Source organism: Macaca mulatta, chromosome 19 (genome assembly GCF_049350105.2).
Source record: "Macaca mulatta isolate MMU2019108-1 chromosome 19, T2T-MMU8v2.0, whole genome shotgun sequence".
NCBI classification, from domain to species: domain Eukaryota; kingdom Metazoa; phylum Chordata; class Mammalia; order Primates; family Cercopithecidae; genus Macaca; species Macaca mulatta.
In genome coordinates this window covers 65,561,850-65,576,308 of record NC_133424.1, presented here as the reverse complement: position 1 = coordinate 65,576,308, position 14,459 = coordinate 65,561,850, and the positions used below count along the sequence as shown (strand labels likewise).

At 44.5% G+C, this 14,459-nt stretch overlaps 1 protein-coding gene and 1 long non-coding RNA gene across 8 annotated transcripts in view; one reads left to right on the top strand and one right to left on the bottom strand.

Moving 5' to 3' along the window:
• The first annotated feature begins 121 nt into the window (after positions 1–121).
• The window catches only part of LOC144337298 (uncharacterized), an 18,031-nt gene continuing 3,693 nt past the window's right edge, over positions 122–14,459 (top strand). The window contains exons 1-2 of the long non-coding RNA XR_013410271.1: positions 122–313; positions 9,004–13,400. This is a non-coding gene — a long non-coding RNA (uncharacterized LOC144337298). The remainder of the gene's footprint in view (positions 314–9,003; positions 13,401–14,459) is intronic.
• The window catches only part of LOC114674074 (uncharacterized), a 24,155-nt gene continuing 14,940 nt past the window's right edge, over positions 5,245–14,459 (bottom strand). For 2 of the 7 annotated variants that reach the window (XM_077981209.1, XM_077981208.1), the window contains 2 exons: positions 10,193–12,444; positions 5,245–5,683 (listed from right to left, as the gene is read on the bottom strand). In XM_077981209.1, the coding sequence (XP_077837335.1) occupies positions 5,624–5,683; positions 10,193–12,444 (2,312 nt within the window). In that variant the 3' untranslated portion in view covers positions 5,245–5,623. Of the gene's footprint in view, positions 12,445–14,459 lie in introns of all 7 variants that reach the window. The other 5 variants (XM_077981207.1, XM_028839429.2, XM_077981210.1 and 2 more) reach the window with 4 other exon arrangements.

Sequence of the window (14,459 nt, the reverse complement as noted above, 5' to 3'; positions counted from 1 at the left end):
GTCCGCTTCCGGGTTTGCGCGAAACTGCGCGCGCAGGAAAGAAGCCAGGGCTGGGCGGGACCCGCGAGGAGGTGGGCGGGGCCTGGGCGAGGTACGGCCGGGCGCGAGGCAGAGAGACTTTACCCTTTAGAATAGACGGAGGGAGGAGCCACGGCGGGACCTGTGCGTCTCAGCCTGGCTCCCAGGGCCTCTGTTTTCGGCTCTTGGAGGCGAGACCAGCTAAGAAGACTGAGGCATGATTCAAAAGCCCTGGAATTGTCTGGAACGTGGATGCAAACTAGAATGTGAAATGCACGGCCCTGCCTGGCGGAAGGTACGATTTCATGCTGACGGCCCACAAAACAGAATAGAAATCCTCTCCCTTTCTATTGCCATTCACTTGGGAAGGAGGGTCCATCCTGTGCTCAGCTTCAGAGACTTCCCTAAAGCCACCACCTGGGATGCGGGACGGAGTCACCTCACCACCTGCTAGATAAACACAGCAGGGATGCTGGCGCGGGGGCGGGAGCCTGAGGACCCAGCTACTCAGGAAGTAGCAGCGGGAGGATCGCTGAGCCTGGGGTCCAGGCCAGCCTGGGAGACAAAGTAACACCCGCTCCCGCAGGGCTCCCTTCCTCCTCTCTCTCTCACCTTTTTTTCCTTTTTTTTTTTTTTTTTTTAACGTTTTAAAATAAAATTTTGATTGTGTGAGATAGGGATCCAACATTATTCTTTTCCATGTGGATATCCAGTTAGTTGTCTCAGCACATTTGTAGAAGAGATTTATTCCTTTATTTACTTATTTCTTTTGTTTTGAGGCAGAGTATTTCTGTTGCCCAGGCTAGAGGGCAGTGACGGGATCTCGGCTCACTGCAGCCTCTGCCTCCTGGGTTTCAGCTATTCCCCTGCCTCAGCTATCGGAGTACCTGCCATTACAGGCCTGTGCCACCATGCCCTGTTAATTTTTGTGTTTTTGTAGACGAGTTTCACCATGTTGGCCAGCCTGGTCTCAAACTCTTGACTTCAAGTGATCCGCCTGCCTCGGCCTCCCAAAGTGCTGGGATTACAGGCGGGAGCCACTGTGCCTGGCCCAACAAATACTTTTTACTTCACTTTCTAATTGTTGAGAAAATATAATTGAAAACAAAACAAAAAAGTCTTCCCCCAAATGACGAAACACCTATAGATGTATAGAGATAATAGATAAAGAAATAAAAGAAATAAAACCGTTTTATTAATGCATAAGCTTTAGACCAGAATGTGATGGGCAATAGAGGCAAACAGCTGAGAGGTTTAAAAGAGAGAAAGAAACTTCACTGTTCTATAAAACCCATTAAGTACATGTTTTCAAGATAAACACTAATCAGTCCTCAGGGAAGAGGACTTGACAACACCTTTGGTCACACATAGTTCATCCCGGCTCTACTTGGTAATGGAGGTGACCATCTGTGTCAGCTAACTAGCTTCATCCTGAGCGAGGGAGGGAGAGAAACCACAACCCATGTCTTTTTGACAAGTGTGAGTTTTACAACATGGCGACAGGTGCCCTCTCTAGTGAGGCTCCTACAATGCGACAGAAATTGATGTCAGCAGTAAATAATAAAGTTTCAAATATATGATTAAATACAGAATTTACTTAAATGCAAAGCTTGGAAATCCGCCTGCCTTGGCCTCTCAAAGTGCTGAGATTGGAGGCTTCAGTCACCACGCCAGGCCCTCATTCTTCTTTTCTGTCTCAGATTGGGTTTTTCTTTTCTTTTTCATTTTTCCTTTTCCTTTTTTTTTTTCTTCTTTTTCTTTGGAGACAGGGTCTTGCTCCCTCATCCAGGTGCCAGTGCAGTGATGGGAGCACAGCTCACTTCACCCTCAACCTCCTGGGCTCAGGCAATCCTCCCACCTCAGCCTCCCAAGTAGCTGGGACCATAGATGTGTGCCACCACACCTGGGTAACTTCTAAAAAAAAAACTTTTTGTAAGGATGAGTGCCAAGACTAGCTCGGTTGTGGAGACCCTAACCCAGCGACACTAGAGGAATTAAAGACACACACACACAGAAATATAGCGTGTGGAGTGGGAAATCAGGGGTCTCACAGTCTTCAGAGCTGAGAGCCTCTAATAGAGTTTGACCCACACATTTATTGACAGAAAGCCGGTGATAAGCATTGCTTCTATAGATTATACATTAGCTAAAAGCATTCCTTGTGGGAAACAAAGCATTCTCAGCCAGGAACAGAGAAACAGGCTCTGGCTGATTATCTGCAGCAAAAACATGCTGTCAAGGCCCAGGCCGCTCCTGCTATCGTCTGTGGTTTGAGCAGTTTTTTGCTCCAGACGGGGCCAGGTATTCCTTGCCCTGCTGTAGCAAACTCACAACTTTTAGCAGTATGCGTGACAGCCATCATGAGCATGTCACATTGCTGCAGAAATCCTGTTTATGGCCAGTTTCTTTAAGGCCTGTTTATGATAGGCTTAGGGCTTGCTACCAACAGATGAGGTTTCGCCATGTTGCCCAGGCTGGTCTCAAACTCCTGGGCTCAAACAACCCTACCGCCTGTCTCCCAAAGTCCTAGGATTCCAGACGTGAGCCACCGCACCAAGCAGAACTGTCTCAGTTTTTCTGCTCCTTTCTCAGTCGCTCGCTCGCTCTTTCTCCTGATCTCCTTGGCCCACATACTCACTGGAAGGGGATGGAGTAAGATGGCTGCCTCACCGGAGAGCATGTATTCCAGGGGTTGAACTGGGGAGCAGCAGGGCACGGCATGAGGAGGAGGGAGGTGGGAGGCAAGGCGCCCTAGGGCAGGGGTGGAGTCTGCAGGTTCCCAGGATCAGGCAAGGCACGTGGCCTCCGGGGGACTGGGGCTGTGGGGCTGCACTCCAGGGACCAGCGAGGGAGAGGCTGGGAGGCACTAAGGGCGGGAATCTACCTCTGGGGTGAGGACTTTAAAAAGTGCACGCGGGAGGAGGGGTCAGGAAACGGTTTTGAGCAGGAACTACGTGATAGAAGGCATCTACACGGCCCTATGGCAGAAAGACCCGGGACGGGACCAGCCTCAGACCGACCTTAAACCCAAAAGGAGGCCAGGTGCGGTGGCTTAGCCTCAATCCCAGCACTTTGGGAGGCCTAGGCGGACAGATCAGGAGGCCAGGAGTGTCACGCGAGTCCGCGTGAAGAAACCACCAAACAGGCTTTGTGTGAGCCATAAAGCTTTTTAATCACCTGGGTTCAGGCTGACTGAGTGTGAAAAAGGAGTCAGCAAAGGGAGCTAGGTAGGGGTAGGGCAGTCTTACAGGATTTGGGTAGGTAGCGGAAAATTACTGTTAAAGGCGGTTGTTCTCTTGCAGGTAAGAGCTGGGGTTACAAGGTGCTCAGTGGGGAGCTTCTGAGACTCATTGTCCAGGAGAAGGAATGTCACAAGGTAATGTCATCACTTAAGGCAGGAACTGGCTGTTTTCACGTCTTTTGTGGCTCTTCAGTTGCTTCAGGCCATCTGGATGTATACGTGCAGGTCACAGGTGATATGATGGCTTAGCTTGGGCTCAGAGGTCTGACAAGGAGTTCAAGACCTGCCTGGCCAAGATGGTGAAACCCTGTCTATACCAACAGCTACAAAAATTATCCGGGCACGGTGGCAGGTGCCTGTAATCCTGGCTACTCAGGAGGCTGAGGCAGGAGAATCGCTTGAACCCGGGCAGCAGAGGTCATAGGGAGCCGAGATCACGCTGGCAGAGGTCATAGTGAGCCGAGATCGGGCCACTGCACTCTAGCCTGGGCGGCAGAGTGAGACCCCTTCTCAACAAACAAGAAAACCCAAAAGGAAGCGACCCGCGGACTCTCACAGGGAAGTCTCTATATGCTCTCTGTGGAGGAAGGGGGGCGGGAATTTCCAGGTCTCTGGGGACCCCACCTCCCAAGTATAGCAGAGCCGGGGGCCTGCGAAGGACCGACTTAACTAGAGACAGAGCGAAACTCAGGCGCTGCAGTGTGATCTTCACTGAGGCGACCCGCTTCCATGTCTGTGCGAATCTGCGCAGGACAGAAGCCAGGCCTGGGAGGAACCCCGATAAGGTGGGCGGGGCCCGGGCGAGGCAGGGCGGGGCGCGAAGGGCAAGGGGCGTGGCACGGAAGTGGATAAGTGGCCTGCGGGGCAGGGATCCCGGGGGCGGGGCGGGGCCTACAATTCGCTCCGCCTCCCTCCGCAGCCTGTGTTTTCCAGGTTTTGGAGGTGAGACCCGCCTTGGATGCTGAAGCATAATTCAAAAGCCTTGGAATTGTGTGAAACGGGGATGCAAACTAGAATGTAAAATGCAAAGCTCTGCTTCAGTGGAAAGAGCAATTTTACGCTGACGGCCCACAGAACAGAGTAGAAATGCACTCCCTTTCTATTCCTCATTCACTCGGGAGGGACAGTCCACCCTGTGCTCAGCTCCAGACTTCCCTAGGGCCACTGCCTGGGATGCGGGATGGAGTGCGCAGGCCAGGGATGAGTGAGGTCACCATCTGCTGCTTAAACACAACAGGGATGCGGGCGTGGGGGCGGGAGCCTGGGGTCCCAGTCACTCAGGAAACAGCGGTGTAAGGATCGCTGAACCTGGGGTCCAGGCCAGCATGGGCAGCAAAATAAGACCCCCTCCCACAGGGCTCCCTTCCTGGTCTCAATTGAAAAAAAAAGCGGAGGGGGGCGGATTAAGAAAAGCACTAACTTTAAAACAGTGGATATAAATAAACCAGGTGTCCCTTACATGTGTAATTTTATGCCACACTATAAATGAGTTATTCTCAAATACTTTTTTTTTTTTTTTTTTTTTTTTTTGAGACGGAGTCTCGCTCTGTCGCCCAGGCTGGAGTGCAGTGGCGCAATCTCGGCTCACTGCAAGCTCCGCCTCCTGGGTTCACGCCATTCTCCTGCCTCAGCCTCCCGAGTAGCTGGGACTACAGGCGCCCGCCCCTGCGCCCGGCTAATTTTTTTTCTATTTTTAGTAGAGACGGGGTTTCACCATGGTCTCGATCTCCTGACCTTGTGATCCGCCCACCTCGGCCTCCCAAAGTGCTGGGATTACAGGCGTGAGCCACCACGCCCGGCCTCAAATACTTTTTTTAGCCTTTCCTGCTATATAATCAAATACTTCTAAGATAAACTTTGTTGACAACATAATATGTTAATGTTCCAGGACAGAGAAATATGTTACAGGAAAGGGTCTGGATCCAGATCGCAAGAGAAGGTTCTTTGATCTTGCACAAGAAAGAATTCAGGGCGAGTACACAGTGCAAAGTGAAAGCAAGTTTATTAAGAAAGTAAAAAAAATTAAAGAATGGCTACTCCATAGACAGAGGGGCCCCGAGGGCTGCTAGCTGCGCATTTTTATGGTTATTTCTTCAAGTCTGCTAAACAAGGGGTGGATTATTCATGCTTCCCCTTTTTAGACCTTGTAGGGTAGCTTCCTGATGTTGCCATGGCATTTGTAAACTGTAATGGAGCTGGTGGGAGTGTAGCAGTGAGGACGACCAGAGGTCACTCTCCTAGCCATTTTGATTTTGGTAGGTTTAGGCTGAGGTAGTGTAATTGCTTGAACCCGGGAAGCAAAAGTTGCAGTGAGGTGAGATAGCGCCATTTCACTTCAGCCTGGGCGACCAGAGAAACTTCATCTCAAAAAAAAAAAAAAAAAAAAGAGGCTGGAGGCAGTGGCTCATGCCTGTAATCCCAGCACTTTGGGAGGCCGAGGTGGGCGGATCACTTTCTTGAGGTCTGGAGTTGGAGACCAACCTGACCAACATGGCAAATGCCGTCTCTTCTAGAAATACAGAAATTAGTTGGGCGTGGTGGCGCCTGGAGTAGTACCAAGCTACTCAGGAGGCTGAGGCAGGAGATTCACTTGAACCCGGGAGGTGGAGGTTGCAGTGAGCTGACATTAGGCCACCACACTCCAGCCTGGGATACAGAGGGAGACTCCACCTCAAAAAAGAAAAATTTTTTTTAATTGGAATTACTTGATTTCTTTTTTCTTTTTTGAGACGGAGTTTCACTCTTATTGCCCAGGCTGGAGTGCAGTGGCACAATCTCCGCTCACTGCAACCTCCATTGTATCTCTCAGAGATGGGGTTTTACCATGTTGGTCACACTCCTCTCGAACTCCTGACTTCAGGTGATCCACCTGCCTCACCCTCCCAGAGTGAGTGAGGCACCACACCCAGCCTGATTTTGAATGACTTAATTTACTACTGAGATAGAGGTACTATCTTTTTTGTTGTTTGCATTTCAAAGACAGAACTCCCAAGTCCTTTAGAAAGATACCCCTGGATCACCACTAAGATGAAAACAAGTTTTATTGTTTCTTAAAAATACCACTTCTGAAGACAGAGAAAGTACATTTACAAATTTTCTAAATAAATGTCCTGAGAAAAGACACAAAAGGAAGGAAAATCTTTTCCTTTATTCTCAAAGGAGGAATTATGCCTCTCATTTGCTTGTTTGAGACAGGGTCTAGCTCTGTCACCCAGGCTGGAGTGCAGTGGGGAAATCAGGCTCACTTCAGCCTCAAAATCCCTCGTTCAAGTGATCCTCCCACTTCAGCGCCCAGAGTAGCTGGGACCACAGGGGTGCACCACCACACCTGGCTGACTTTTTTTACTTTTAGCAGAGAGGAGGTCCCCCTATGTTGCCCAGGCTGGTCTTGAACCACCTGCCTTGGCCTCTAAAACCGCTGGGATTATAGGCCTGAGCCACTGCGTCTGGTCTTATTGTAAATTTGATGTTTCTTCTTAATTTTAATAGAATTTGTATTGCTCTGATAGAGGTTCTTTTCAAACTCACATCTTATCCTTCTGAGTACCTCAAACTAGAGCCTGTTCAGACATGTTGTAACAAGTTTATATCAGTTCATTTTGGTGCAAAAAGTGTGAAATTCACACACAAATTTTTCATATGTATTTTTCCATGAACTTCTTGAAGACCCTTATATTAGCAAACTGTATTCAAGAGGATATAAAAAGGGATTGTAAATATTCAAGTGCTACTTATTCATGGGATGCAAGGATGGTTCAACATACTCAAATCAATGGGATACACACTTGCACAGAATGACAGATAAAAAGCATTTCACAAAATTCAATATTCATTCTTCGTAAAAATCCTAAACAATATAGGTAGAGTTTTACCTCAAAAATGTAAAGACCATCCATGAAATGACCACAGCTGAAATAACCAATAAAGGAAAATGGAATGCTTTTCCTGTAGGATCTCACATGATGCAAGAATGCTCTCATCCCTTATATTCAATAAATACTGGCTGTCCTAGACAGAGCAAATGAAGTAAAACTCATCCAAATTAGAAAAAGTAAAATTATATTTGTTGGCGCCGGGCTCATGGCTCACACCTGTAATCTCTGCAATTTGGGAGTTCAAGGCAGGCGGATAATGAAGTTAGGAGATCTAACATAGGAGATTCTCTTCAAGTTCTCTTCAAGGTTCTCACCATATTGGCCCACCATTTGGGCCAACATGGTGAAACCCTGTCTCTACTAAAATAAAAAAGTAAATAAATTAGCCAGGTGTGGCGACATTTGCCTGCAGTCCCAGCTACTCAGGAGGCTGAGACAGAATTGCTTGGATGCGGGAGGCAGAGGTTGCAGTGAGTAAAGATCATGCCACAGCACTCTAGCCTGGTGACAGAGTGAGACACTGTCTCAAAAAAAAAAAAAAAAAATTATTTCTTTGTAGGTGATATGATATTCTATATGGAAAATCACTGGCTGGGTGCAGTGGCTCACACCTGTAATACCAGCACTTTGGGAAGCTGAGGGGGGTAGATCACCTGAGGTCTCAGTAGTTCAAGACAAACCAGGTCAACATGGTGAAACCCCGTCTCTACTAAAAATACAAAAAAATTATGCGGGCATGGTGGCAGGCACCTGTAATCTCAGTTAGTCGGTAGGCTGAGGCAGGAGAATCACTTAAACCTGAAAGGTGGAGGTTGCAGTGAGCCAAGATCTGCACTCCAGTCCGGGTGACAAAAGCGACACTTCCTCTCAAAAAAAAAAAACAAAACAAAACAAAAATGCTGGGCACGGTGGCTCATGACTGTAATCTCAGCAATTTGGGAGGCCAAGGAGGGTGGATCATGAGGTCAGGAGACTGAGACCATCCTTGCCAACATGGGGAAACCGCATCTCTACTAAAAATACAAAAATTAGCCAGGCATGGTGGCATGGGCCTGTAGTCCCAGCTACTCAGGAGGTTGAGGTAGGAGATTCACTTGACTCAGGGAGGCAGCAATTGCAGTGAGCCGAGATCATGCCAACGCACTCCAGCCTGGGTAACAGAGCAAGACTGTCTCAAAAAAAAAAAAAAGAAAGAAAGAAAATCACAAAGACTCAACCAAGATTTTACTGATACTAATAAACCCATTCAGTGTATTTGCAGAATACAAAAAATCATCACCCAAAATTAGTTGAATTTCCTTACATTAACAATAAATAATGTTAAAAGAAACTTATGAACACACTTCAATTTGCTATGAAACTTAAAGCAAGAAATATTTACAAATAAATTGAATTAAGGTGAGAAGCTTGTACCTTGAAATCTACATTGATCAAAAAAACTAAATAGACATATAACCCATATTGATGGATTGGAAGTATTAATATTGTTAAATGATTATTCAAACAAATGTGATTTTCAACACATACCGACAAAAATCCCTATCAGTTTTTCTTAAAGAAACAAAAAAACAGGCTGGGAAAAGTGACTCACATCTGTTGGCCAATCTGGTCTCAAACTGCTGACCTCAAGTGATCTATCTGCCTTGGCCTCCCAAAGTGCTGGGATTACAGGCGTGAGCCACCCTGCCTGGCCCAATCTTCTAAACATAAACACTTCAATGTCAATTAATGCTTGAACTCAATGTTAAGTCAACCCAAACTCCAGTCAATGCTGAATTGACTCTAATGCCAATTAATGCATGATGGTTTGCTATACTCACTGCATTTGGAACAATCATCTCAAAAATGAATTTTCTGATGTTCCTCAAGGAGTGACCTTGAACTGAAGACCTTGCCACACTTATGACATTTGTAAAGATCTCTCTCCCGTATGGATTCTCTGATGTCTAATGAGGTGTGAACGTGAAGGAAAGGCTTTGCCACAATCATCACACTTGTGAGGTTTCTCTCCTGTATGAATTCTTGTTTTGCATAAGATGAAGCTTGACTGAAGACCTTGCCACAATCATGACATTTGTAAGGTTTCTCTACTGTATGAGTTTGCCGATGAACTGCAAGGTATGAACAATGTCTGAAAAATCTGCCACATTTATCACACTTTTAAAATCTCTCTTCATTACGGATTCTCCAATGATTTGCAATGGTTGTAGTGTTACTGAAGACTTTGTGACAATCATTACATTAGTAAAGTTTCCCTACACCATGGATTTCCTGATGGTAAGTGTTGACTACCCACCAAAAGCTTTGCCACACTCATTACACTTGTACGGTTTCTCTCCAGTGTGAATTCTAGTATGTTGTGTCAGCTGTGAATCATGCCCAAAATCCTTGTCACAAACTCTTACATTTGTAAGCTTTCTCTCCAGTATGAATTCTCCTGTCTTTTGAGACTTGATTTGCAACTGTAAACTTTGTCACATGCTTCACATTTCTAATGCTTCTCTCCAGTATGAATTCTATGATGACGTGCAAGCTTTGCTTTTCGATTAAAAACCTTGCCACATTCATTACACTTGTAAGGTTTCTCTCCAGTATGAATTGTCTTATGAATTACGAGGACTGAATTGTGACGGAAGGTTTTACCACACTCATTACACTTGTAAGGTTTCTCTCCAGTATGAATTCTATGATGACATGCAAGGTGTGCTTGTTGATTAAAAACCTTACCACATTTATTACACTTGTAAGGTTTCTCTCCAGTATGAAGTCTATGATGACGTGCAAGGTTTGCTTTTCGATTAAAAACCTTGCCACATTCACTACACTTGTAAGGTTTCTCTCCAGTGTGAATTGCCTTATGAATTTCAAGGGCTGAATTGTGACGGAAGGTCTTACCACATTCATTACACTTGTAAGGTTTCTCTCCACTATGAATTGCCTTATGAATTACAAGGGCTGAATTGTGACGGAAGGTCTTGCCACATTCATTACACTTGTAAGGTTTCTCTCCAGTGTGAATTCTAGTATGTTGTGCCAGGTGTGAATCACGCCCAAAAGCTTTGTCACAAACCTTACATTTGTATGGTTTCTCTCCAGTATGAATTCTCCTGTGTTTTTCAAGGCTTGATTTGCGACTGAAAACTTTGTCACATTCTTCACATTTGTAAGGTTTCTCTCCAGTATGAAGTCTACGATGGCAGGTAAGGGATGACTTCTGACTGAAGGACTTGCCACACTCATTACACTTGTAAGGTTTCTCTCCAGTATGAATTGCCTTATGAATTACAAGGGCTGAAGTTCGACCGAAGGTCTTGCCACACTCATTACACTTGTAAGGTTTCTCTCCAGTATGAAGTCTACGATGGCATGTAAGGTATGACTTCCGACTAAAGGTCTTGCCACATTCATTACACCTGTAAGGTTTCTCTCCAGTATGAATTCTCCTATGTCTTTGAAGGTTTGATTTGAAACTAAAAGCTTCGTCACATTCTTCACATTTGTAAGGTTTCTCTCCACTATGAGTTCGCCAATGAACTGCAAGGTATGAACGATGTCTGAAAAATTTGCCACATCTATTACACTTGTAAGATCTCTCTTCATTATGGATTCTCCAATGATTTGCAATAGTTCTAGCATTACTAAAGACCTGGTGACAATCATTACATTTGTAAAGTTTCCCTATACCATGGATTGCTTGATGGTAAATAAGTGCTGACTGCCCACGAAAGGCTTTGCCACACTCATTACACTTGTAAGGTTTTTCTCCAGTATGAAGTCTACGATGGCGTGTAAGGGATGACTTCCGACTAAAGGTCTTGCCACATTCATTACACTTGTAAAGTTTCTCTCCAGTATGAATTATCCTATGTCTTTCAAGGTTTGATTTGAAACTGAAAGCTTCATCACATTCTTCACATTTGTAAGGTTTCTGTCCAGTATGAAGTCTACGATGGTATACAAGGGATGACGTCTGACTGAAGGTCTTGCCACAATCATTACACTTGTAAGGTTTCTCTCCAGTATGAATTCTCTTATGTCTTTCAAGGTTTGATTTGAAACTGAAAGCTTCATCACATTCTTCACATTTGTAAGGTTTCTCTCCAGTATGAAGTCTACGGTGGTATACAAGGGATGACATCTGACTGAAGGTCTTGCCACACTCATTACACTTGTAAGGTTTCTCTCCAGTATGAAGCCTACGATGGCGTGTAAGGGATGACTTCCGACTAAAGGTCCTGCTGCATTCATTACACTTGTACGGCTTCTCTCCAGTATGAATTTTCCTATGTCTTTCAAGGTTTGATTTGAAACTGAAAGCTTTGTCACATTCTTCACATTTGTAAGGTTTCTCTCCAGTATGAAGTCTACGATGGTATACAAGGTATGACGTTTGACTGAAGGTCTTGCCACATTCATTACACCTGTAAGATTTCTCTCCAGTATGAACTGCCTTATGAATTACAAGGGCTGAATTTCGACTGAAGGTCTTGCCACACTCACTGCACTTGTAATGTTTCTCTCCAGTGTGAAGTCTACGATGGCATGTAAGGGTTAATTCCTGACTGAAGGTCTTGCCACAATCATTACACTTGTAAGGTTTCTCGCCAGTGTGACATCTACGATGACATGCAAGGTATCGCTTTTGATTAAAGACCTTGCCACACACATCACATTTATACTGTTTCGCTCCTAAAGGGATTATCTGATGCTTCCTTAAGAGTGAGCTATAATTAAAGGCTTTGCCACTCTCATTACATGGGAAAGATTTTTCTCTCATGTGTACTTCCTGCTTTTGTGTGAGTAATGAAGAATTCAGGAAGTTATTCCCACAGTTATTAGATATATGGGTTTTGGGCCTACAAGAAATTCTTTGGGCTGTCGAAAATGAGGAAGCATCGTTGATAGACTTCTCAATTCTTTGGGATGTTGAAACCGAGGAATCATCGTTGATAGACTTCTCAACTTGATTACCAATCTTCCCTTCAGGCTGAAATATATGCAGTTCAGGCAGATGCGAATGAAAGCTTAATCCAAGCTGATCTTTAATAGGTTTGTTTCCAGCATGCGTTTGATCCTGTCGGTTTGTACTACTCGTTAACTCTTTGATTTTTGTCATGGGTGCTTCATGGCTATTTCTTTCATCTTCTTTCCACTGAAACTCAAAATCATGAATATCTTTCTCCATTTCCTGGAAGCAAAAATCTCCAATGTGATGACGTTCATGTCTTTGTATTGTCCCTCTGTGGATCACCTCTGTATTGCCTTGTGCTGTTGATGAGAACTCCTTCATCATGCATTTGGAAGAGATATCTACAAAATATAAACACCAATAGGTTTCCACTTAAGTACAGATGGTATATAATACTGAAATGTATAAATAGGACACAAAAAGCAATACTTATTTTAAACTTCCCAAACATTATCTTGAAAGTTTAGGAACACAAAAGGGTAAGATTCTTAAATAAATAAAGGGCGATTACATGTGCTTGAAATCATTTCTACGGAAGTCTATTTCCAATATCATGTCAAAACGCTGACAGGGCACAAACGTGTATAAGCCTAAAGTAAGGAGTATTTTTCCACTGTGACCCTAAACTGTGTAAGAGTTTGCAAAAAACATATCACTGTCACATCAATGAAGAGAAAAGCATATATTCTTCATATTTACAGCATATTTACTATATACAAATAAATGCTAAAGGACCACACAATATACTATATCGGAAAATAATCCACAACAAGCTCATATAAGGATAACCAAAATCAATGAAAATTCTGTATTGTCAAATAGTCATAGCACTGAGAAGATAAGAAAACATTACAAAATTAAGCCAGGTGTGGTGGCCCATGCCTGTAGTCCCAGCTACTCAGGAGGCTGAGGCACAAGAATTGCTTGAGTCCAAGAGGCAGAGGTTGCAGTGAGCTGAGATCGCACCAATGTGCTTCAGCCTGGGTGACAAAGTGAGAGTCTACCTCAAAAAAAAAAAAAAAAAAAAAAGCTAATACAATATTTTTCTGAACAACTGTTATAAAATTACTTTTATTCATGCAGAAAAGGCATGTTGTGACATTTAAAAAAATTGTTTGTATTTTTATATTTTGGAGATGAAGTCTCACTCTGTCACAACAGGCTGGAGTGCAATGGCCTAATCTCGTCTCATTGCAACCTCTGCCTACTGGGCTCAAGCCATTCTCCTGCCTCAGCCTCCTGAGTACCTGGGATTAAAGGCATGCGCCACCATGCTTGGCCAATTATTGTATTTTTAGTAGAGATGGGGTTTCACCATGTTGGACAGGCTGGCCTCGAACTTTTGACTCAAGCAATTCACCACCTGAGCCTCCCAAACTCCTTTACAGGCGTGAGCCACAGCGCCAGGTGGCACTTTGTGACACTAACGAGTGGAGTGTGTCAGTTATATTGCATAACACGTACCAAAAAGCCTTATGTACAGTCATAAAAATTAATTAGTAAAGTAACGTAACACATAAAATCCGCAAGCAAATAATAAGTACATTTATACAGCCTGCAGAATTCTAAACAATTCTCTGTTAAGAAAAAAACCACGGCTGGGTTCACACCTGTAATCCCAACACTTTGGGAGGCTGAGGCAGGCAGATCATGAGGTCAAGAAATCGAGACCATCCTAGCTAACAATGTCAAACCCCATCTCTACTAAAAATACAAAAAAAAAAAAAAAAATTAGCCAGGTGTGGTGGCGGGTGCCAGTAGTCCCAGCTACTCGGGAGGCTGAGGCAGGAGAATGGCGTCAACCCAGGAGGTGGAACTTGCAGTTAGCCGAGATCGCACCACTCTGTCCCAAAACAAAAACAAAACAAAACAAAACAAACAAACAAAAAAAAACAAAAGCCACAATTTCTACTTACCAGCAGCATACAACATAAGAACTGAAATACATGTTAAGATCACTACCTTTTGATGTATGAGATCAAAAAAATACACGGCATTATAAGGAATAAGAAGGGACTACTGGCTGGGCGCTGTGGCTCTTGCCTGTAATCCCAGCACTTTGGGAGGCCAAGGCAGGTGGATCACGAGGTCAGGAGTTCAACAGCAGCCTGGCCAACATGGTGAAACCCTAACTCTACTAAAAATTCAAAAAAATTAGCTGGGCATGGTGGCAGGAGCCTGTAATCCCAGCTACTCAGGAGGCTGAGGCAGGAGAATCGTTTGAACCCAGGAGGCAGAGGTTGCAGTGAGATGAGATTGCACCACTGCACTCCAGCCTGGGTGAGAGGGTGAGACTTCATCTCAAAAAAAAAAAAAAAAAAGAATTGACTAACAATGTCAGAAGGTGCAACAATGA